The sequence below is a fragment of the Protopterus annectens genome, chromosome 16.part0, assembly GCF_019279795.1.
Source record: "Protopterus annectens isolate FY-2018-M chromosome 16.part0, PAN1.0, whole genome shotgun sequence".
Lineage (NCBI taxonomy): Eukaryota > Metazoa > Chordata > Ceratodontiformes > Protopteridae > Protopterus > Protopterus annectens.
Window position 1 is genome coordinate 601,876,325 of NC_056750.1, and position 23,684 is coordinate 601,900,008.

Here is a 23,684-nt window from a genome sequence, read left to right on the forward strand (position 1 = left end):
TAAAAACACACACCCATTTTGTATTTGGTGAATGAAAAAAACATCTTAATAGTACAATAAATGTTTTACTTGCTTGTGTTTTGACTACTCATTTTAAAAATAAATGTTTCCTTAAAAACTTTGAATATTAAAACCTTTAGTAATAAATATTGAATATATAAAAATATATATTATATATATTAATCACAAAACAGTTAAGAATTCATTTAAAAAATATTTCATTATGCATAGGATTTTAAGCCAGCATCAATTGCCATCTAGTGGTCAATTGTAAAATTACTTCAAAGTTTTGCTGCCCTTAAAGGAAAACAATGGGATATCAAATCAAATATCTCTACCTGATGTCTCCCTAAAATCCTGTTATGTGATACTCAAAAAAAACATAAACCGCAGTAAAAAAAAAAAAATTCACTATTACTGCTTAGGCTTCATGCTTTTCCATACTGTTTGACTTCAGTTTAAAACCAAGATGAAAACTGTTAAAAATTCTATTAAAAAAAATATCACATCTCTGAAATAGCTAGCTCTGAATCCTGGGAGGTTTAATCCCCAAAGTGGCAGTAAACCTAAACTTATGCATGCTGCACACTGTCCCACAATCCTCCCATCATGTGCCTGTGTGATGTCCCTTTTCCCCTTACCCACCACCTATGAAATAAATAAATAAAGGTGTGGAACTCCTTTCTTTGTGTTGTTTACAAAATCAAATTTACTCTTCTATGGCCGCTTTCTTCACCTTCGCTACTTAATTCACTTCATAAGTGTTATGTTCTTGTATAGTAACTGAGGTATGTAATTTGACCTGTTTCTATGCCTCCATGCTCCCCTATTTGTTCCTCTCCCTGCCCATTACATTAGTTGCTTTAATCTTTTTCTGTTTGTAAGTTTGTAGCTTGCTTTTTTTTTCCTGTATTAGCTTACGCCTACTTATTTTCATTTTGATTTTATTTTTATTTTCCTAGTTATGTTTAATGCTTGATGAGTTATAGATGATTTATTAACATAAGATGATGATTTAGAGGGAATATGTGTGTGTGTGTGTGTTGTGTGTGTGTGTGGTGTGTGTGTGGTGTGTGGTGTGTGTGTGTGTGTGGGTGGTGTGCTGGGGGAAACTCAGGGACCATGAATCAACAAAGTGAACTGTACTCAAGTCAGGGAAATTAATACTCAACAGTTCCAGAGAGTAGTTTTGTCCTTTTCAGACGCTTCTTGCCCAGATTTCGCTTTTGTGAGGGCAGGTATCCTGCTTTTGATCAATTTATCTTTTGAACTAGATTGAGGTCTTGTTGGTGAGTTATTCATTGTTAAAAAAAAGCAGAATTTGTGTTCATTAGAAGCAAAAACAGTGTGTGTGTAAAAGTGTCTGTGTGTCTGTGTGTGTGTGTCTGTTCTGTTTTATGTGTGAATGCAAAAACACTAATTTATGCATCAAAGCATAAAAAATTTTTTTATTTATAGTGCATAGTTAATCAATTATTTAAACAGTTTTGGAAAATATTAAAATTATTTAGCAAGCGAGGGATTCAAAGCAGGGGCTTATTGCTTGTGGGTAATAAACCAGTGCCAGTGCCATTTAAAAAAAAAGAACAAAGTCCAGCAGTGTAAGGAGGAAAAGGCTGACAAACAAACTGAGTACATTGCAAGACAAGCAATCACCTGCGAGCTGTGCTGACAATGCAGATAATGGGTCAAATCACCCTTGGCTCTGGCCAAGGTAAGTGGCTTCATAGGAAAGATTGAATTAAGAATTTCTAACTAGATTTCAGAAATCAATTTAATCAGCAATTTAACAGATGCAGAAAAAAGAAAATAAGAAAGAAAACCTAGTTGTAACAAGCTTCTGTAGCATTTTTAAGTGGTCATTGAAAAAGGTCAACGACCCCATGTGGTGCCCTTAAGTTTAACAAAGGCTTAATGGATTCAAAGTCATTCAGGCCTGGTTTGTGGTCTGCTTGTAATGTCACTTGCCACCACAGTTCCCTATATTCTAGGGTATCTTCCCACAGACCACCTCTAATATTGTGTTTGACACTTTCTAGCACCAAGAAACCAAAATTAGCACTTTTACATTGTTTAGTATGTTTAAATAGTGCATTAGTTTCTTTGCCAATTGATATTTCATAGATGTGTTCATAAATCCTCTTTTTCAACTTCCTTTCGGATTTACTCGCATAAGAGGTACATGTTTTGCAAATGGCCAAATAAATAATATCTTTGGTTTCACAATTAAAATACTCCCCACTGGTTATCCATCTGCTTCTACTCTCCAGGAAATATTTTTCCACCCCAAGAATATATTTACATTGTTTGCACTGACCACACTTATAGGTGCCCACTTTTATTTCATTTTTGCTTTTGGTGGTCCCTCCTTTTTTATCTTCCAAAATGTTCTTAATGTTTTTGGAATTTTTATAAATAATCTTTTGGGGTATATCTTTAAGGTTGTCTAGATCAGTAATTGAAACAAATCTTTCCCACTCTTTTAAAAAAAATCTGCTTTACAAGTTTATTTACCCCATTATATTCTAAGACTAAAGCCTGCTCGTATTTTTTGCTTTGTTCAACTTGTTTTTCCAAAGGTATATTTTCCTTGTTACTCTTGATAGGTTTAAACTTGTTTGATCTTCCATTAACTACTTCTTCTCTTACCCCCACTATAAATTCAAGTGGGTACCCCCTCTCCAAGAACTTTTTTTGAAGTAACTCACATTCTTTGTAAAAATCATTTTCTGCACTAGTCATTCTACTTCCCCTCACAAATTGTCCTTTGACAATATTCTTCTTACAATGTGGTGGGTGGGAACTGTCATAGTGCAGATAAGAATTATAAAAAGTAGTTTTTCTGTGTATTTTACTCTCAAAGTGTGTACCTGTTTTATATATTTCTATATCCAAATACAGGAGTTTATTTTCAGATGTATTGTAGGTAAACTTCAAAAATTTGGTTGTATTATTTAGATAGGCCATGAACGGTATAGGTTCCAACAGTCCTTAAAATCAGAATTAAATATATATTTTTCTTCCCATTTCATAAGAACCAAGTTGGCGTAGGTGGGAGCACAGGCTGCTCCCATCGCTACCCCCTGTATTTGTTTATAAAATTCTCCATTAAAGAAAATAAAATTGTTCTTTAAAATCATATCCATTAGCCATAGGCATGTTAATTTATCATTTTGTGTCAGTGTAACTTCTTCGTATATTATATCTTCCAACATTTCTAGTCCTTCTTTGTAGGGAATACATGAAAAGAGATCAACAATGTCAGTAGTTATAAATATTAAATTCTCTTAATACAAATCATCCGTTATTTCCCTTAATAAATCCTATGAGTCTCTTAGTATTGTATTTTTGTTAACCCAAAGTTTTTTAAGCTTGTAATCCACGTATTTAGCCAAACTGTGGGTTTTGGACCCCTCTGCTGCCACAATCGGTCTTTTTTTTTTTTTTTTTTTTCATTCACCAAATACAAAATGGGTGTGTGTTTTTAAACTTTTAAATGGTTAAATGAATTATTGGATGATTGATTTATTGTTTAAACATTATGATATAAATAAATGATTTGAATGTATAGCACGTTATCTGAGGAAGTCTATGGAAAGAGACGAAAACGCAGTGTTTAAATTTCAACGCGTTTGTCTGATGGTAACTGGATTCATTGTTTTGCCTTTTGCACCTTGGTTTGTGTTTTTTGTTGGTTTCGTGCAAAACCACTTTCGAATTGGTATAATGCAATACCAATTCTCTGCACTGCCCTTTGGCTTATCTACTGCGCCCAGAGTCTTCACAAAATGCCTGGCACCAGTAATTGCATTCTGCAGACGGAGGACTACAAATATATCCTTACTTGGATGACTGCCTAATTCAAGCAGAGAACAAGGACATTCTTCTTCAACATCTGGCGTTTGTGAACAAACTTCTAACATGCCTAGGGGACACAGTCAACAAAAAGAAATCAAAACTAGTACCCTCTCAAGAGATAACATTCCTGGGTGCAAGCTTGAATACAATTGCCCAGATGGCTTATCTCACGCCAGACATACAATTGCCCAGATGGCTTATCTCACGCCAGACAAACAAAGGCAACTGACTACCTATTTCAAAATGTTGGCAACAAAGGCCCAGTTATCTGCAAGAAAAATTCTGCAGGCTTTGGGCTTCATGACTTCCTGCATCCTACTAATTCCGTATGCAAGACTGCATATGAGGAAACTTCAGTGGTACCTAAAAAGTGTTTGGACTCAACATTGCCAAAGCCTGGAAGCAATGATTACTCTCATTCCCTGCCTGCAACAGGAGTTTTGATGGTGGACAAAGGCTTATCACCAGAACAAGGGACAGCCATTCACATTACCCCCAGCCATGCAGACACCAACAACGGATGCAGCAGATTATTCCTGGGGGGCCCACATGGCAGGAAGATGCATTCAGGGCACATGGTCCTCAAACCAAATGCATCTGCATATCAATCAAAAAGATATGCTAGAAAGGATCTACTTCATCCAGGACAAGTACTGATAGACAACATCACGGTCATGTGTTATATAAACAAGCCGGGGGGCACACATTCTTACCCCCTTTGCAGACTAGCCATGACATTGTGGGACACAGCTCAGACTTACCAAGTACATCTGCAGGCACAATTCCTGTCAGGAAAGGAAAATACTCTGGCAGACTGACTAAGCAGAAACCTCATGGATCCCCACGAGTCGAAGCTGGATCCACAGGTCTTCATCATAACAAGGAAATGGGGATGCCCGGACATAGATCTATTTGCCTCCCCTCACAACTACCAACTAAAAGGATTCTGCACCAGGACTTATCACAGTCAAGCATGGAAAGTGGACGCCCTATCTTTCAGTTGGAAAAACCTATCATTATATGCTTTTCCTCCACTGCCTCTCCTCCCCAAGGTACTCCTAAAGGTCAGACAGGAGAAGCCAAAGATGATACTGATTGCCCCAGACTGGCCATGCCAGTACTGGTATCCTATCCTAAGGAACTTATCTCTATGCCCAGCTTGGACCTTACCTCAAATGCCTCGTTTACTGTTCCAGCAAAACAGTCAGATCCTGCACAGCCAACTCAGGACATTAAACCTGACAGCCTGGCGGATAATGTTGTAATACAAAAAACACGTCTCAGTAAAGCTGTGATGGATGTCATTCTGGAAGCCAGAAGGCCTAGCACTAGAAAGTCTTATGCTGGAAAATGGAAGAGATTCTGTGCTTGGATCCAGGTACAAGGAACTGATACAGCTGTACCAAATATTCCTCAGATTTTGCAATACTTAACTGAGATGCTGGGCAAAGGCCTATCTTTTTCATCAATTAAAATACATGTCTCTGCCATTTCGGCTCATTGCAATACAGAGCCACCAATTTGTTCTCATCCTTAATTAAAACAGTACCTCAGAGCAGCCAAAAATTTAAGGCCTCCAAGGAGACTACCAATACCTGCATGGGACCTCAACTATGTCTTGGAAAAGCTCACCCTGCCTCCTTTTGAACCAGCTGATACTGCTGATGTAACATTTTTAACATGGAAAACAGCTCTGCTCCTAGAAATTACTTCTGTAAGACGAGTTTCAGAGCTACAGGCGCTCATGGCTGTGGAACCTTTTATCATTTTTTATCCAGACAGGGTCTCTCTGAGGACAAATCCAACATTTATGCCTAAAGTGGTGTCCAGTGTGGCTCTTAACCAAACTATTCACCTGCCAACTTTTTATCCAAATCCACAGAACAAGGGGGAGAGAATTCTGCATTCTTTGGACGTGCACAGACCGCTTAGATTCTACTTAGACAGAACCAAAACTTTCAGGAAGACAGAACTATTACTAGTGGCATATGCTGCAGGATCACAAGGAAAGGCTATCTCAAAGCAGACTATTTCCAAATGGATAGGCCACTGCATCCTTTTCTGCTATTTACACCATGGCAAGCCAGTGCCTAAGGGCATCAAGCCACATTTCACCAGAGCTGCAGCCACTTCAGCAGCCTTCCTCAGGGAAGTACCAACTAGAGACATTTTAGAGGCTGCTACTTGGAGTTCAGTGCACACCTTCACAAAGCATTATCATCTGCCACTCTACTCTAAATCCAGGGCAGGCTTTACCACTGCAGTTCTGCAGGGCCTTATAGCTGCTCCTAATGCTGTTTAGCTCCAGCCTCCCAGCCATAGCTTTGGGACTCTACCCAAATGTAATGACTGCAACAGTGAAACATGAACACAGTACAGTTGTGTACACTTACCATAAATGTAGATGTTCGAGTGTATTCACTGTTGCAGTCCAGGTTACCCACCCGCCCAGCCCCCTTTCTTCTTTGGATCTTATCTTTCCTTCTCTGATTTATGCAACCTATGTGGTGTATTTGCTTATAGATGAAGGTAATATTTTTATTGGTAAATTTGCATGTGTGTGTGTGTGTGTGTGTGTGTGTGTGTGTGTATATATATATATATATATATATATATATATATATGTGTATGTATGTGTGTGTGTGTATAGATATAAAGTTTGGCTACCCTTTCAAAGGGCACCTGACATCTGGGGCAAGAAAAACTGAAGAAAATGGCATTGACTGCTTCTTTTATACCCCTCACGACCTGATGTCAGGGAAGGGGGCAACAGCAACCGATGCAGGACCCAAGACTTTGGAATTCAGACTGGCTGAGGGCAACCTGCCAGCAGGATTACCCAAATGTAATGACTGCAACATTGAATACACTCTAACATCTACATTTATGGTAAGTGTACACAGCTGTACTTTATACTGTATGTGCTATTAGCCATATGTAACATTAATACTGTACTGACCAGGTAGGCTTTTCTGCTAACAGAGCAGCTGCTAAAGACTGTGTTTGTGGTGCTGCTATGACAGAGGCATATCTTAATTTGTGCAGCCCAAACTTAAAATGTGCTGAACAAAGTATTTATTGAAAAGTCATATGCACTAACTCACTCCAGAATTGCTAAATGTATTGGAAGCACTCCAGTGGACAGAATTGGTAGCTAACATAATACTGCACTTATATTACAGGTGTCGAATTGGGGATTGCTTGCTGCAGTATTTGGATTCAGAGGTTCAGCCTCTTTCATTCATGTTCGGGTCAATCAGATCATAGTAGTATTTCTGTGAAAATGCTCAGTTGAGAAGTTGCGTGTGTATAGATGTTCATCGTGTTACACTGCTGCAGTCATTACACTTGGGTTATCCTGCAGTGAGGCGGTCCCGCAGTCGGCCAGAGTTCCAAAGTCTTGGTCTGGCGTCTGTTGCTTTCGCCTCTTCCCTGACGTCAGTGCAACAGGGGTATATAAGATGCAGTTGCGCCATTTTCTCCAGTCTTTCTTGCCGCGCGGTGCCCGAAGCAGAATTAGTTTACAAGTGCCGGTCGGCCGACTCCTGAGATTTTCATTCCGAATCCAGAACTGAAGTCTTCTAAAAAAAGCTAAGTACCCCGTTGGGGAAAATTTTTCTTACCTCAGACCGATGTCAGTAAAAGTTAATAACTGTATTTCTTGTGGGAAGCAAATACCTCATTTCCTATTGTATTCCATGCCTAGGCCCTGATCACAACTTCACTGGTTGTCGGTTTTGTGCTAGGTTTAACAAGCGCACTATTAAACGTCTGTTTGATTTTGCCCGACATTATTTTGGTAGAAAATTCAATGATACCGTGCCGTCGGAAATTCTGAATACCGCAATGCATAAAAAGCACAAGGACAGGCATCCGAGGCCCAAAACGGACGATGAGGCCTCTTCTAGGCTGGTCGCCGGTTCTCCGGTTTTCAGCGAGGTGCCTACGCAGCCCCTGACGACCGCTTCCACAGAACCACAGATTGCCTCAGACTCCCACGTGGAGCTGGCTGGGCCTTCGGACGCTCTAGGCCTTCAATTTGCCGATCCTAAACCTACAGAGGAAACCGAAGTAGCTGAGCATTCCACAGCTGCAGAGGGTGTTTTCAGACCTATCCAGTTAACTATTAAACTCTGTTAAATCTAAGACCCCCTTAAAAGCAAAGAAACAGACACAACTCTCTCCAGGACAGGCTTCCCTGCCTAAGAAACAGATGCTAAAAATGGCAGAAGACCTGATCACTCTGATCAGGGGGTCCCATCCCCCTCCCGAGGAAAGGCCCAGGCAGGATGCAGACTATGAATCTTCTGACCATGTGTCCCTTTCCTCTGACTCTTCCTCGGACCTAGGATATTCTTTACCCCCTTATGAGGATTCTGATGCTTTGGAATCAATTCCATCAGCCTCTCTGCCTGAGGATTACTCCTTTGGGGAGACCTTACATACCATGAGAGAGCATTTCCATTGGGAAGGCCAGAATTTCTCTGAATCCAAGAAAGGACTCAGACTTCCTTTTATTGCTGCAACACAGACCCCTTGCTATTCCACCAGTTTTAGACATTGTGGATGATGTGTACACTGAATCCAGTTTGAACCCGGACTCCTTGCCGCCAGCCCCAGTTAAGCCTGATAGATCTTAGAGTCCCTGACTCCACAAGTTTCTGTACAAAAGCCCTGTTGCTGACCCTGAAACAAATTCTCAGGGACCCAAAGGGATTAAGGCCTCATCAGCAAAAAACCCAGTCCCCTCTGACAGAGATTCCAGATCATCAGACAGATGGGGAAAAAAGGTATATACGTCTGCAACTTTAGCAATGAGAGCCTTGAATTGCCAGTTTCACATGCTTAAATATCAGCAATTTTTGATGTCTCAGTTGAAACAAAAGATGCTACCAGAATCAGATCCTCCTAACTTAAAAGAAATGCAGGATTTATTGCATGCAGCTGAACAAGTGGGAAAACAAACTTTGCGATGTGGGTTTGATTCCTTAGAGGCCTCCTCTAGAGCAGCAGTTACAGGCTCTGTCATTAGAAGGCATGCTTGGTTAAAAGAACATTCGTTACCAGATCATGTTAAGGTCAAATTTATTGGATGCACTTTTGCAACAGGATGTGTTGTTTGGAGTCAAGGCAGAGGAGGTATTAAAGAAGATGGAGGATAAGGCAAAATCTATGCAAACAGTAAAAGATTTCTTACAGGTTCAGCCTCCTCGTTTTAGCAGAAATTGGCCAACCAGGAATTGGTCTTTTCCATTCACAGACAGACCTCCAAAGGGGCAGATACAAATGGCCAAGAGGTAGAGGTCAGACACAAGGTCCTTACAGGCCTTGACAGTGGGGCACACCAGGCCAGAAAGAAGGGGAAGACAGGCTTCAACCTTATAAAAAACAGCCTCAATGACTTTCCACTACAGCTGCCAAACAGCTCTCTCTTGGCAGCCCCCTTAGGAGGAAAACTGGCACTTTTCTATCACAACTGGCATTGCATCACCAAAGACAAATGGGTTCTCAACGTCATATCTCAAGGTTACAGGTTCCATTTCCACACCTTGCCAAGGTTAAAAGGAATGCCAAATCTGCCACCAACTCAAGGGGCAGAGGCTCAAAAACAAATTACAGCACTCATGGACATGAGAGCTATTCAAAAGTTACCACCACAAGGACAAGGATTTTACTCAAGACTCTTTCTGGTTCCCAGAAAAGACAAAGCCTGGAGACCCATTCTGGACCTTTCTACACTAAACACTTACCTGGATGTTCCGAAATTCAAGTTGTTGACACTACAGCAGCTTCTTCCCATGCTGGGCAAGAAAGCTTGGCTCGTGACTTTGGACCTCAGAGGGACATGCAGGTATGCCTATCAGACAAAATTGCAGAAGATACCTCAGATTTCTTGCTGGTTCAATGCACTATCAATTCTCTGCTCTGCCCTTTGGCTTATCTACTGCGCCCAGGGTCTTCACAAAGTGCCTGGCACCAGTAATTGCATTTTGCAGGCAAAAAGGAATTCACATTTACCCATACCTGGACGACTGCCTGATTCAAGCAGAGAGCAAGGACATTCTACTAAAACATCTGGCGTACGTAAAAAGGTTATGTTGCCTGGGGTACACAGTAAACGAAAAGAAATCAAAACTAGTGCCTTCACAAAAGGTAATATTCCGGGGTGCAAGCTTGAACACAACGGCCCAGATGGCTTATCTCACGCCAGATAAGCAAGGACAACTGACTCAATATTTTCAATTAATGGCAACAAAGACCCAACTCCCTGCAAGAAAAATTCTGCAGGTCTTGGGCTACATGGCATCTTGCATACTACTAATTCCATATGCCAGACTGCGTATAAGGAAACTACAATGATACCTAAAGAGCGTATGGTCTCAGCACTGTCAAAGTTTGGAAACAGTTATACCACTAATTTCTTGCCTACAACAGGAGTTTCGATGGGCACAAGCTTGTCACTTCAACAAGGGACAGCCTTTCACTCAACCCACAGCCAGGCAGACACTGACAACAGATGCATCGGATTATGCCTGGGGAGCACACATGGCAGGAAAATGTATCCAGGGCGAATGGCCCACAAAGCAAAGACATCTCCACATCAATCAAAAAGAGATGCAAGCTGTACAAAATGCTATTATAGCTTTCAAGGACCTACTACATCCAGGACAATTATTACTAAAGACAGACAACACCACAGTTATGTGGTACATAAACAAGCAAGGGGGCACACACTGCTACCCCCTCTGCTGACAAGCCATGACCTTGTGGAACACAGCTCTAAGCTACCAAGTTCATCTGCAAGCACAATTCCTGCCAGGAGAGAAAAACACACTGGCAGATGACCTAAGCAGAAACATTATGGACCCATACGAATGGGAACTAAACCGACAAATATTCAGAATGATAATACAAAAATGGGGGAGCCCAGACAAAGATCTGTTTGCCACCTCAAAGAACTACCAATTACAGAAATTCTGCACAAGGAGCTATCATCCACAAGCGTGGAAAGTGGATGCCCTCTCATTCAGCTGAAAAAAACTACAAGTATACGCTTTCCCACCTTTACCTCTCCTTCCAAAGGTACTCATAAAAGGCAGGCAGGAAGAGCCAAAAATGATCCTGATTGCACCAGACTGGCCACGCCAGCACTGATACCCAATCCTAAAGAACTTAACACAAGAACCACCCTGGATTTTACCACAAATTCCACAGTTGCTGAGACAGTACAACAAACACATACTTCACAGCCAGCTAAAGACCTTAAACCTATCTGCATGGAAAATTCCTTAGTCAAGCAAGCAATGCCTCTCTCCAAAGCTGTTATGGATCTCATTCTGGGGGCCAGAAGGCCTAGCAGCAGGAAAGCATACTCGGATAAATGGAAGAGATTCTGTGCCTGGAACCAAGCGCACAGCCTTGACCCTCTTGTCCCAAACATTCCTCAGATAGCAATACTTAACTGAGATGCTGGACAAGGGCCTTCCTTTTTCATCCATCAAGATTCACACCTCGGCTATCTCTGCTCATTACAACACGGATCCCCCATTTTTTTCTAATCCTTTGCTCAAACAATACCTCAGAGGGGCTAAAAACATAAGACCGCCGCGTAGGGCACCTACACCTACTTGGGAGCTCAACTTTGTTTTGGAAAAATTAACGTTGCCTCCTTTTGAGCCAGCTAACACAGCAGAATTAAAATACATCTATTGGAAAACTGCTGTGCTACTGGCAATAACATCAGCACAAAGAGTTTCAGAATTACAGGCACTAATGGCAGTGGAACCTTTCCTCATCTTCCACCAGGACAGGGTGTCCTTAAGAACCAACCCTACGTTTATGCCAAAGGTGGTATCAAGTGTGGCTCTAAACCAAACTATTCACTTGCCAACTTTTTATCCAAAACCTCAGAACAAAGGGGAGAGACTACTGCATTCTTTGGACATTCACAGGCAGTTACGCTTCTACTTGGACAAAACCAAAGCTTTCAGAAAATCTGAGCAATTATTGGTAGCATACGCTGCGGGAGCACAGGGAAAAGCCATTTCAAAGTAGACTGTTTCAAAATGGATAGGACACTGTATACGTTTCTGCTATACCCACCATGGGAAACCTGTACCTAGCAGCATTAGATCTCACTCCACCAGGGCAACAGCCACTTCAACTGCCTACCTCAGAGGAGTTACCTACCAAGGATATTTTGGAATCTGCAACATGGAGTTCTGTGCATACCTTCAAATGTTACCATTTGCCTTTATACTCCAAATCCAGAGCAGGCTTCGCCACTGCTGTACTACAGGGTCTTATAGCCACCCCTAATGCCTCATAGATCCAGCCTCCCTACCTCAGCTTTGGGATTCCACCCAAGTGTAATGACTGCAGCAGTGTAACACGAACATAGTACAGTTTTGTACCTACCATAAATGTAGATGTTAGAGTGTAAATACTGCTGCATTCCAGGTTACCCTCCCTCCTTCCTCTTACTTTCAAGTATTTACATAAGGCATCGACCCTTTATTACCTATGGGGAGTATTTGCTGATAACTAAAAATGATTGTTTGCTTTACTTTTGTATTGTTTACTAGCAATTTGTATTGCCTACCTATTTGGGGGCACCTGACATCTGGGGCAAGAAAAACTGAAGAAAATGACGTTGGCTGCATCTTATATACCCCTGTCGCACTGACGTCAAGGAGGAGGCAACAGCAACCGGCGCCGGACTAAGACTTTGGAACTCTGGCCGACTGCAGGACCGCCTGACGGCAGGATAACCCAAGTGTAATGACTGCAGCAGTGTTTACACTCTAACATCTACATTTATGGTAGGTACAAAACTGTACTTTGTTTGTTGGCTGAATTTCTCACTGATTTGAGTCAATGTGTGTAATAAGAAATAAATGTGTATTTCTAAGTTGCTGTGGTTGTAAGAGTATACATTTTACTCTGCAAAGTTTGATTGTTTAGAGTTTAAGCACAAGTTATCTCACTACTGTGTATTGCTATAGTACAGCACTGCTTAACTGTATTAGAAGTAATTGTCAGAATGAAATAGTATTAATTGAGAGGACATTAATTTTTACTGGAGCGCCACAAAAGTTGGCTGCTTTATCTAATAATTGACTGTGTGCTTCATTGCATTTACAGGTTAGTGGGGAAACTTAGCTTCCAGGGGCTGTATCACGAAGCTTTGCCTCCATTGCCCATATTTTTGAGAGGCCTGGTTGTGCCTTCGCTGAAGTCTTGCTTTCATGTTTACACTACAGTAATGCTTTTCAGAGTTTCACTGACAATTAAAATAACCACATTTTTGTGGTTGACAAGATGTCTTATTTTTGTCCATGAAAGCCAGTAATTTGTGTGCAGTAAAATAGTGATGTCCTTCATGTTTCACTGTTGCAGTCATCACATTTGGGTTATCTGCTTGCAGTAGCCCTCAGTCGGCCTGATTATCAAACTCTTGGTCCTGCATCGGTTGCTGTCTCATCTTCAATGACATCAGGTAGTCGGGTATAAAGCATGCAGCCAACATCATTACACCAGTCTTTCTTGCCCTGCAGTGCCCGAATCAGAAGCAGTTCAAGTGCCGGTCGGCCGACTCCTGAAATTTTCGTTTTCTAGTTTCAGAACTGAATTCTTCAACTAAAGCCAAGTACCCTGTTGTAGAAACTTTTTCTTGCTCTAAACTGATGTCAGACAGGTAAGCCTCCAATATTTAGTAGGCATTGGCCCTAATAATTGGTTCTTTCCTGTCTCTTCCAGGCCTTTTCAGTCCAAACCCAGAACTAGCAGAGCACCCAGGCTTCAGTCCCAAGATACGCACAGGACTAAGCAGTGGGGGGCTCCCACTTCCAAATCAGGGAATAGTAAGACTCCCCCCTTTGGTAAACTGTCTCAATAACTTAACTTTAAAACTTCCAAGCACTTTTCAACTTACTGCTCCTTTAGGGTGAAAGACTGCACTGCAGACAAAAAACTGGGAACTAATTAATTACCCAGGACAAATGGGTTTTATAGTTTCCTAAGGATACAGATTTCACTTCCACATGTTACCAACCCCAAACGGTTAGCCAGATCTACCCCAAATCAGTGGGAAGAGGCTCAAAAGCAAGTACTCTCTCTCTTAAGCATAAGGGCTATTCAAACTGTTGTAGAAGAGGAAAAGGGACAAGTTTTCTACTCAAGACTTTTCCTGCTACCCAGAAAAGACAACTCCTGGCATCCTATCCTGGACCTTTCTATCCTAAACATCTTTTTGGTGATCCCAAAATTCAAGATGCTAACTCTTCACCAGTTGCTTCCTATGCTAGGCAAGGATGCCTGGTTGGCAACACTGGATTTAAAGGAAGCCTACCTGCACAATCCCAATCAGGGAATCTAGCAGAAGATACCTACGCTTCAAAGCAGGCTACATGCACCATCAGATGTCCTTCAAGGATGCATCTGCAGTCATAACATATGGGTTGTCCTGCCTCAGGCAGCCCTTCGGTCGGCCGGATTCCAAAGTCTGGGTCTGGCCTCGGCTGATGTCGCACTTTCCCCGACGTCACAGCTTCTGGGGTATAGAGGCATCAGCCGACGCCATTTTCCCAGTCTTTCTTGCCGCGCGGTGCCCGAAGCAGAAGCTGTTCGCAAGTGCCGGTCTGTCAGATCCAGAGATTTCAGCTACCGAAGACTTCGAAAAAAGCTAAGTACCCCGTTGGGGACTCTTTCTTGCCTCAGCCGATGTCAGACAAAGTAAATAATTGTTTAACTTGTGGGAAACAAAACCTCATAAGGATTTCCATTCTTACTGTCTTCCTTGCTTAGGCCCAGACCACGACGTATCAGCTTGTTTAGCCTGTGCCTCCTTCAACCGACGGACTCTTAGACGTCGGTCGGAGTTTGCAGAGGAATTTTTTGGTACCGCTTTTGCTTATGGTCAAAAAACGCAAGGAAAAGGACCGACACTTGCGGCCTGCGGTTTCGGCTGAAACCACGGCTAGGCCTACCGCGAGTGTCTCTGTTTCGGCTGAAACTGAGTCCATGGTTATTCCTACTACCGAAACCATACCTCCGACCACCGCTGCCAGAGACTCCCCGGCTGAGTCTGCTTCAGAACTCCCTACCGAAGCTAGTGCTCAAGATTTGTCCGACACCATTCCTTTGGACATTTCTACCCCCGCACGTGGGGCAGCTAGACCACCAGCTTCTATGTCTATTAAGGCCTTCTCCAGGGCTAAAGCTGCCAAACTTACAAAAGCTTTGCCTGCCAAATCTGCTTCACAGAGGCCTTCCTCCAGTTCTCAGATTCTTAGTCTTGCTGAGGATCTTATATCCTTAATTAGGGGTTCCCAACCTCACCCAGACAGGGCCTCACAACCTCCTCCAGACAAAAGGCCCAGGACTGATCCCTCTGAACCTCTCTCCTCAGATTACTCCATGGATGGATCTGATTTGTCAGACCATCAGGAAGGGGCCTACTCGCCTTATGAGGATTCAGATGCAGAAGACTCTATTCCTTCGGCCTCCCCACCTGAAGAATTTTCCTTTGGGGAGACTTTACACTCCATGAGGGAACACTTTCAATGGCAGGGTCAGGATTTCTCTGATTCTAGAAAAAGATTAAGGACCTTTTTGCATTTGCCCCAGCATAGGCCCTTAGCCATTCCTCCTGTTCTAACTGTAATTGATGATGTGTACAATGATGTCAGTACTGCACCTGATTCTCTTCCCCCGGCCCCTGCCAAACCTGACTGATATTACAGGGTCCCAGATTCTCACTTCCACCTGTACAAAGCCCATGCTGCAGACCCAGAAACTATTTCTCAGGGCCCTAAAGGGGTTGCAGCTGCTACTGCCAAAAATCCCCTACCCTCTGAAAGAGAATCTAGAGCATTAGAGAGATGGGGAAAAAGGTTTATACATCTGCTACTCTTTCTGCCAGGGCTTTAAACTGTCAATTCCATATGATACAGTACCAAGAATTTTTGTTAGATCAGCTGAATAAGAAGCTTTCATCTCCTGAACCTTTAGACCGTAAATCCCTTGAGGATTTGGTACACAACTCTCAGCAGGTCAGTAATCATTTCTTAAAATGTGGCTATGATGCACTGGAGGCTTCATTTAGATCAGCTATGACTGGGGCAGTAATTGAGGCATGCCTGGCTGAAGGAGCAATCTTTGCCAGACCATGTCAAGGCTAAACTCCTCGATGCTCCAATGGAGAAACAAAATTTATTTGGCTCCCCTGCACAGGAGATACTAAAGAAGGTGGAAGAAAAAGCAAAATCTGTGCAAACAGTAAAGGAATTCCTGCAGGTCCAACCTCCGAGGTTCAGCAGAAACTGGCCTACAAAGAATTGGTCCTTTCCAGACACCTCCAGAGCACAGAGGGGCAGGAACAGACGCCCTAGAGGCAGAGGCCAATCAAAGGGTACCTACAGGGGCCGTCAGTGGCAGCCTGCCAATTAGCGGAGTAGTGCAACAGCTACAACTACAACCACTACCACAGGACAGACCCAATGACTTGACTCTGATTCCGCCTACCAGGGTTCAACTGGAAGCTCCTTTAGGCGGAAAGCCGGCTTTATTCTCGAAAAACTGGCATTGCATTACAAAGGATACATGGACATTACAAACAATAGACAAAGGATACAGGTTTTACTTCCACACTTTGCCAAAAAGGGGCGGAATGCCAAACCTTCCACCAAACCAGAAGGCAGAGGCTTTAAGACAGATCAGCAATTTACTTCAGATGAAAGCTATAGAAAGGGTACCATTTATAGAACAAGGCCAAGGATTTTATTCCAGACTATTCCTGGTACCAAGAAAAGAAAACCAATGGAGATCTATTCTCGACCTGTCCGCGCTCAACACTTATCTCATTGTGCCAAAATTCAAAATGCTGACCCTACAGCAACTTCTTCCCATGCTGGGCAAGGAGTCTTGACTGGTGACTCTAGATCTCAAGGAGGCATACCTGCACGTCCCTATCCGACCAGATTGCAGAAGACACCTCCGATTTCTTGCAGGATCAGAGCATTATCAATTCTCAGCATTGCCCTTTGGCTTATCTACTGCGCCCAGAGTATTCACGAAATGCCTGGCATCAGTAATTGCACATTGCAGACTTCAGGGAATTCAGATTTATCCATACCTGGACGACTGCCTAATACAAGCGGACAACAAGAAAAAATTGTTAAAGGACTTGGCCTATGTCATACACCTGCTACAGGCCTTGGGATACACAGTCAACATCCAAAAGTCAAGACTAGTGCCATCCCAAAGGATAACTTTTTTGGGTGCGGATCTGGACACAATCACTTACATGGCTTTTCTCACAGAAGAAAAACAAAAACAACTTCCAGATAATTTCATGATTTTGACAAGACAAACTCAGCTTACTGCAAGGAAAGTCCTGCAGACCCTGGGTTACATGGCATCCTGCATAATCTTGATTCCACATGCCAGGCTGCATATGAGAAAATTGCAATGGTACCTAAGGAATGTATGGTCTCAACACAGTCTAGAAACCATGATACCAATCATTCCATGCCTTCAAAATGAATTCTTGTGGTGGGCTCAGGCCTGCCAGTCCAACAGAGGGGCTGCCTTTCAACAAACCAAAAACAAGGCAGACCATCACCACGGACGCCTCAGACTTAGGATGGGGAGCACACATGGAGGACAAATGCATTCAAGGCCTATGGCCTCAAGGGCAGCTAAGCATGCACATAAATCAAAAGGAAATGCTGGCAGTGAGGCATGCAATCGAGGCATTCAAACCATTCCTCCAGCAAGGACATCTGTTAATAAGGACAGACAACACCACGGTCATGTGGTACATAAACAAACAAGGAGGCACACATTCCTACCCTCTATGCCGGATGGCAATGAATCTGTGGAACCTATGCCTGAATCTCAATATCCAGCTGCAGGCCAAATTTGTACCAGGAAAAGAAAATTCACTAGCAGAGAGCTTAAGCAGAACTACCACGGATGCACACAAATGGATGCTGCATCCAGACATCTTCAGACTCATAACAAAGAAATGGGGAATGCCAGAGGTAGATCTGTTCGCCTCCCCACTCAACCACCAACTGAAGAAATTCTGCTCAAGGACTTATCACCCACAAGCCTCTTTCAGCTGGAATGCCCTAACAGTATATGCCTTTCCACCTCTCCCATTGATGTACAAGGTACTACTGAAGATTAGGGAGGAACAGCCAAAGGTGATACTAATAGCTCCGGACTGGCCAAGACAACACTGGTATCCGCTACTGAGAAGCATGTCTCAGGCGAACTCATGGCCTCTTCCCCTATGGCCTCTTCTTCTAACACAGAACAATTTCAAGACCCTGCATCCAAACTTGAAAACATTGCAACTAACTGCCTGGAAAATTCCTTAAAACCAAACCAAACTGTTTTATCTCGGAGGGTGAAGGACATTATCCTGGAGGCTCGCAGACCTTCCACAAGGAAGACATACTCAGCTAAATGGAAGAGGTTTCTCATTTGGAGCACATCAAAAGGCACAGATGTCACAGTGGCAAACCTAGCACACATCCTAGAGTATTTAGCAGAATTGTTCCACAACGGCCTGTCTTATTCTTCCATTAAGATTCATGCTTCAGCAATTTCAGCAGAACACAATATGGATTTACCTATCTTCTCTCACTCTCTGCTCAGACAATTTTTGAGAGGGATCAAAAATGTTAAGCCTCCGAGGAGACCCCCTCTACCTGCATGGGATCTCAGTTTTGTGCTGGAGAAATTGACACTGCCTCCTTTTGAACCAGCAGCATCAGCAGACCTGCAGTTCTTATCTTGGAAAACTGCTTTCCTTCTGGCAATCACTTCAGCAAGAAGAGTATCCGAGTTACAGGCACTAATGGCAGTCCAGCCTTTTCTTATTTTCCACCAGGATAGAGTGTCACTGAGAACCAATCCTACCTTCATGCCAAAGGTGGTATCCAGGGTATCCTTGAACCAAGCTATTCATTTGCCTACTTTCTTACCTAACCCACAGAACAAAGGAGAAAAACTTTTGCACACCTTGGATATACACCGACAACTACGCTACTATCTGGACAGAACTAAAACCAACAGAAAAACTGACCAGCTTTTTGTAGCATATGCAACTGGAGTGCAAGGAAAAGCAATTTCCAAACAGACAATTCCGAAATGGATAGGAAATTGCATTTGTTTTTGCTACTCCTTTCATGGAAAGACAGCTCCTGAAAATATCAGGCCTCATTCCACAAGGACCACAGCCACCACTACAGCTTTCCTACGAGGGGTGGCTACCAAGGACATTTTAGAAGCTGCTACTTGGAGCTCCGTGCATACATTTGCCAAGCATTACAATCTACCTTTATACTCCAGATCCCGAGCAGGGTTTGCAATTGCTGTTCTGCAGGGGATCTTAACTACACCATCCTTCTCTTAGTACCTCCTCCCCCAGTTTGGCTATGGTATTCTACCCATGTGTTATGACTGCAGATGCATCCTTGAAGGACATAGTACAGTTTTGTATCTACCATAAATGTAGATGTCCGATAGGTATGCATCTGCAGTCAGGATTACCCACCCTCCTTCCCCTCTGTGGTATTCCTAGGGTGCTTACCCCTCTTTCAGCTAGCTGGGGGAATCTGTTATGGTGTATTTGTTTGTTTTGTTCATATATATATATATGTGTATATTTTGCTACTGTTTGGAATTTTTCAGCATTATCCAAATATAGCCTTCCTAGAGGGCACCTGGCATCTGGGGCAAGAAACAGAGGAAAATGGCGTTGGCTGATGCCTTTATACCCCAGAAGCTGTGATGTCGGGGAAAGTGCAACATCAGCCGAGGCCAGACCCAGACTTTGGAATCCGGCCGACCGAAGGGCTGCCTGAGGCAGGACAACCCATATGTTATGACTGCAGATGCATACCTATCGTACATCTACATTTATGGTAGGTACAAAACTGTACTTTCTCTGCACTGCCCTTTGACTTATCTACTGCGCCCAGGGTATTCACAAAGCGCCTAGCTCCAGTCATTGCATTTTGCAGGCAAAGAAATATTCATATATACCCATACCTGGACGATTGTCTGATCCAGGCAGAAAGCCAGGACATACTTTTGAATCATCTGGCATTTGTACAAAAGGTGCTAACTCGTCTGGGGTACACCACAAATGAAAAGAAATCGCATCTTGTACCCTGTCAGCAAATTATATTCCTGGGAGCAAACTTCAACACAACTTCCCAGATGTTTTTTCTCACGCCAGAGAAACAGATTCATTTGACAGCTTACTTCAAACTAATGGCCACAAAAATGCTGCTATCTGCAAGTCAAATACTGCAACCCTTTAGGCTCATGGCCTCCTGCATTCTCCTAATTCTATATGCAAGACTGCATATGAGGAAACTACAATGGTATCTAAAATGCCAATGTCAACATTCTCAGAATCTAGAAGCAATGATTCCTATGTTACCTTGTCTACAGTTAGTTCCTTTGGTGGGCTACAATTTACTCTACCCCCTGACGCCCAAACCCTACCAGACGCATCAGATTATGCATGGGGGCCTCATCTGGCAGGGAAGTGCATTCAGGGCAAATGGAACCCAAGTCAAATGCACCTTCATATCAATCAGAAAGAAATGTTAGCTGTACAGAATGCTCTGACATCCTTCAAGGACCACATTCTTCCTGGACAATTAATGGTAAGGATGGACAACGCCACTGTTATTTGGTACATAAACAAGCGGGGGGGGGGCATTCATACCCCTTCTGCAGACTAGCCAGGTCTCTGTGGAACACAGCCTTGAGCTACCAAGTGCATCTGCAGGCTCAATTCCTGCCAGGAAAGCTAAATACACTGGCAGACGAACTAAGCAGAAATCTCATGGAACCACATGAGTGGAAACTGGAACCAAAGACTTTCAACATGTTGATAAAGAAATGGGGAAGCCCAGATATAGACCGATGTCCTTCAAGAATGCAACTGCAGTCCTGACATATGGGTTGTCCTGCCTCAGGCAGCCCCTCGGTCGGCCGGATTCCAAAGTCTGGGTCTGGCGTCAGCTGATGTCGCCTCCTCCCCGACGTCAGAGCGGCTGGAGTATAAAGGCATCCGCAGACGCCATCTTCAGTCTTTCTTGCCGCGCAGTGCCCGAAGCAGAAGCAGTTCGCAAGTGCCGGTCGGTCAGCTCCTGTGTTTCAGTTACCGAAGTCATCTAAAAGCTAAGTACCCCATTGGGAACATTTTTTCTTGCCTCAGCCGATGTCAGAAAAATTTGAAAAAGTTAATAACTGTTTGTCTTGTGGTAAACAAATACCTCATAAGGACTTCCATTCTTACTGCCTCCCCTGCCTGGGCCCAGACCACGACGTCTCGGCCTGTGCTGCCTGTGCTCGCTTTAATAAGCGCAATCTCAGGCGCCGGGCAGAATTTGCCGAAGACTTTTTTGGCAAATCTTTTGCATATATCATGCCGTCGGAACCGACAACACAAACTACCAAGAAACGCAAGGACCGGGACCGACATCCTCGGCCCCCGTCCTCCACCGATACCACGCCTAAGCCCTCCGCGAGTGCATCGGTCCCTTCGGAAGTGGTAATTCTACCGCACCAGGCCGACGACACCGCGTTAACGCGTTCTTCGGTCCCGGAGATCACAACGGTGCCGGTTGTTGATTTCCCACCAGAAACCGAAGCTCTAGATTTACCCGACACCATTCCTGTGGACAAGGTTACCCCTGCATGTGGGGCAGCTAGGCCTCCAGTATCCATGTCCATCAAGGCCTTTGCACGTGCCAAGGCTGTCAGCCAGGCCAAGGCCCATCCTAAACCTGCTGTTCTGGGCCCCTCTTCTGATAGACGGATCATGACTCTTGCTGCAGATCTAATCTCTCTTATCAGGGGGTCTCAGCCGCACCCAGACAGAGGATCTCGGCAGCCTGCAGATAAAAGGCCCAGAATTGAGCAGACAGACACCCTCTTTTCAGATGAAGCCTCTGGGGATTCAGAGCACTCTGATACTGAGGAAGAATCCTTCCAAGCCTATGAGGACTCGGATGCTGAGGATTCTGTTTCCTCTGCCTCCCCTCCAGAGGATATTTCTTTTGGTGAAGTACTCCACTCCATGAGAGAACATTTTCAGTTGCAGGGTCAGGAATTTTCTGACTCCAGGAAAAGGCTACGTACCTTCCTTAAGCTACCCCAACACAGGCCTTTAGCTATCCCTCCAGTGCTGGATGTCCTTGATGATGTATATTCAGACTCCAGTGCTTCACCTGATTTTCTCCCTCCTGCTCCTGTCAAGCCTGACCGATATTACAGGGTCCCTGAAACCCATAAGCATCTTTTTAAGGCCCACTCTGTGGATCTAGAAACTATTTCACAGGGCCCCAAGGCAGTGGCTACTTCCTCGGCCAAAAACCCTCTGTCCGCTGATAGGGAAGCTAGGTCCCTGGAGAGATGGGGCAAAAAAGTTTATACCTCTTCCACCCTTGCCATGAGGTCACTCAACTGCCTTTTTCACTGGTTTCAGTACCAGGATTACGTAATGGATGATTTGCAGAAGCAGTTGGCCTCTCCTGAGCGTATAGATAGAAAGGCATTGCAGGATCTGGTTCATAACACTCAGCAGGTTAGCAATCATTTTCTTCAGTGTGGTTATGATGCATTGGAAGCTTCATGTAGGGCAGCCATGACGGGGGCCGTCATTCGTAGACATGCTTGGTTGAAAGAACAACCTCTGCCAGACCATGTTAAAGTTAAGCTCCTGGATGCACCTCTGGAAAAACAGAAGCTTTTTGGTGCTAATGCACAGGATGTGTTGAAGTCTATTGAGGAAAAGGCTAAATCAGTACAGACTGTCAAGGATTTCCTCCAGGTTCAGCCCCCCAGATTCAGCAGGAATTGGCCTTCAAAGAATTGATCCTTTCCGGACTCAGACAAGTTGCAAAGGGGAAAAAACAGGCGTGCTCGAGGTAGAGGGCAATACCGAGGCTCCTACAGGGGCCGCCAATGGCAACCACCAAATCAGAGAAGTGGTGCAGGGAGTTCACCTGCACCACAAGGACAATCACAATTACTTGACTTTCACTCCGCCTACCAAGGCTCAAAGAGAAGCACCTCTAGGCGGAAAATTATCCTTATTCTCAAAGAATTGGCACATTTTAACCAAGGACAAATGGATTCTGGACATAATAGACAGAGGCTACAGGTTCTACTTCCATACCTTACCAACGAGACAAGGCATGCCAAACCTGCCACAAAATCAAAGGGCAGAGGCTCTTTTACAAGTTTCAAAGCTGTTACAAATAAAAGCTATAGAAAAGGTTCCTCCACTGGAACAAGGCCAGGGATTCTACTCAAGGCTGTTCCTTGTTCCAAGAAAAGAAAAGCAATGGAGGCCTATACTGGACTTGTCCGTTCTAAACACTTTTCTTATTGTGCCAAAATTCAAAATGCTGACGTTACAGCAACTCCTTCCCATGCTGGGCAAGGGGTCTTCGCTGGTTACTCTGGACTTCAAGGAGGCATACCTGCATGTCCCAATCAGACAAAGCTGCAGAAGATACCTCAGATTTCTTGCAGGAACAGAGCATTATCAATTCTCAGCATTGCCGTTTGGCTTATCTGCTGCGCCCAGAGTGTTCACGAAATGCCTGGCATCAGTAGTTGCACATTGCAGACTCCAAGGGATTCAAATATACCCTTACCTGGACGACTGCCTCATACAAGCAGACAGCAAACAAACCTTGGTAATAAACTTGGACTATGTCATTCAGTTGCTTCAAGCTTTGGGATACACAGTCAACTTTCAAAAATCAAGACTACTGCCATCGCAA

General features: G+C 43.7%; 1 protein-coding gene across 1 annotated transcript in view; it reads left to right on the plus strand.

Moving 5' to 3' along the window:
• LOC122790489 overlaps positions 1–7,140 on the plus strand; it is a gene marked incomplete in the record, with an annotated part of 1,159,925 nt that extends 1,152,785 nt beyond the window's left edge. Inside the window, 1 exon segment of the mRNA XM_044058037.1 lies at positions 7,041–7,140. Coding sequence (XP_043913972.1) covers positions 7,041–7,125 — 85 coding nt within the window.
• Between the last annotated feature and the right edge of the window lie 16,544 nt (positions 7,141–23,684).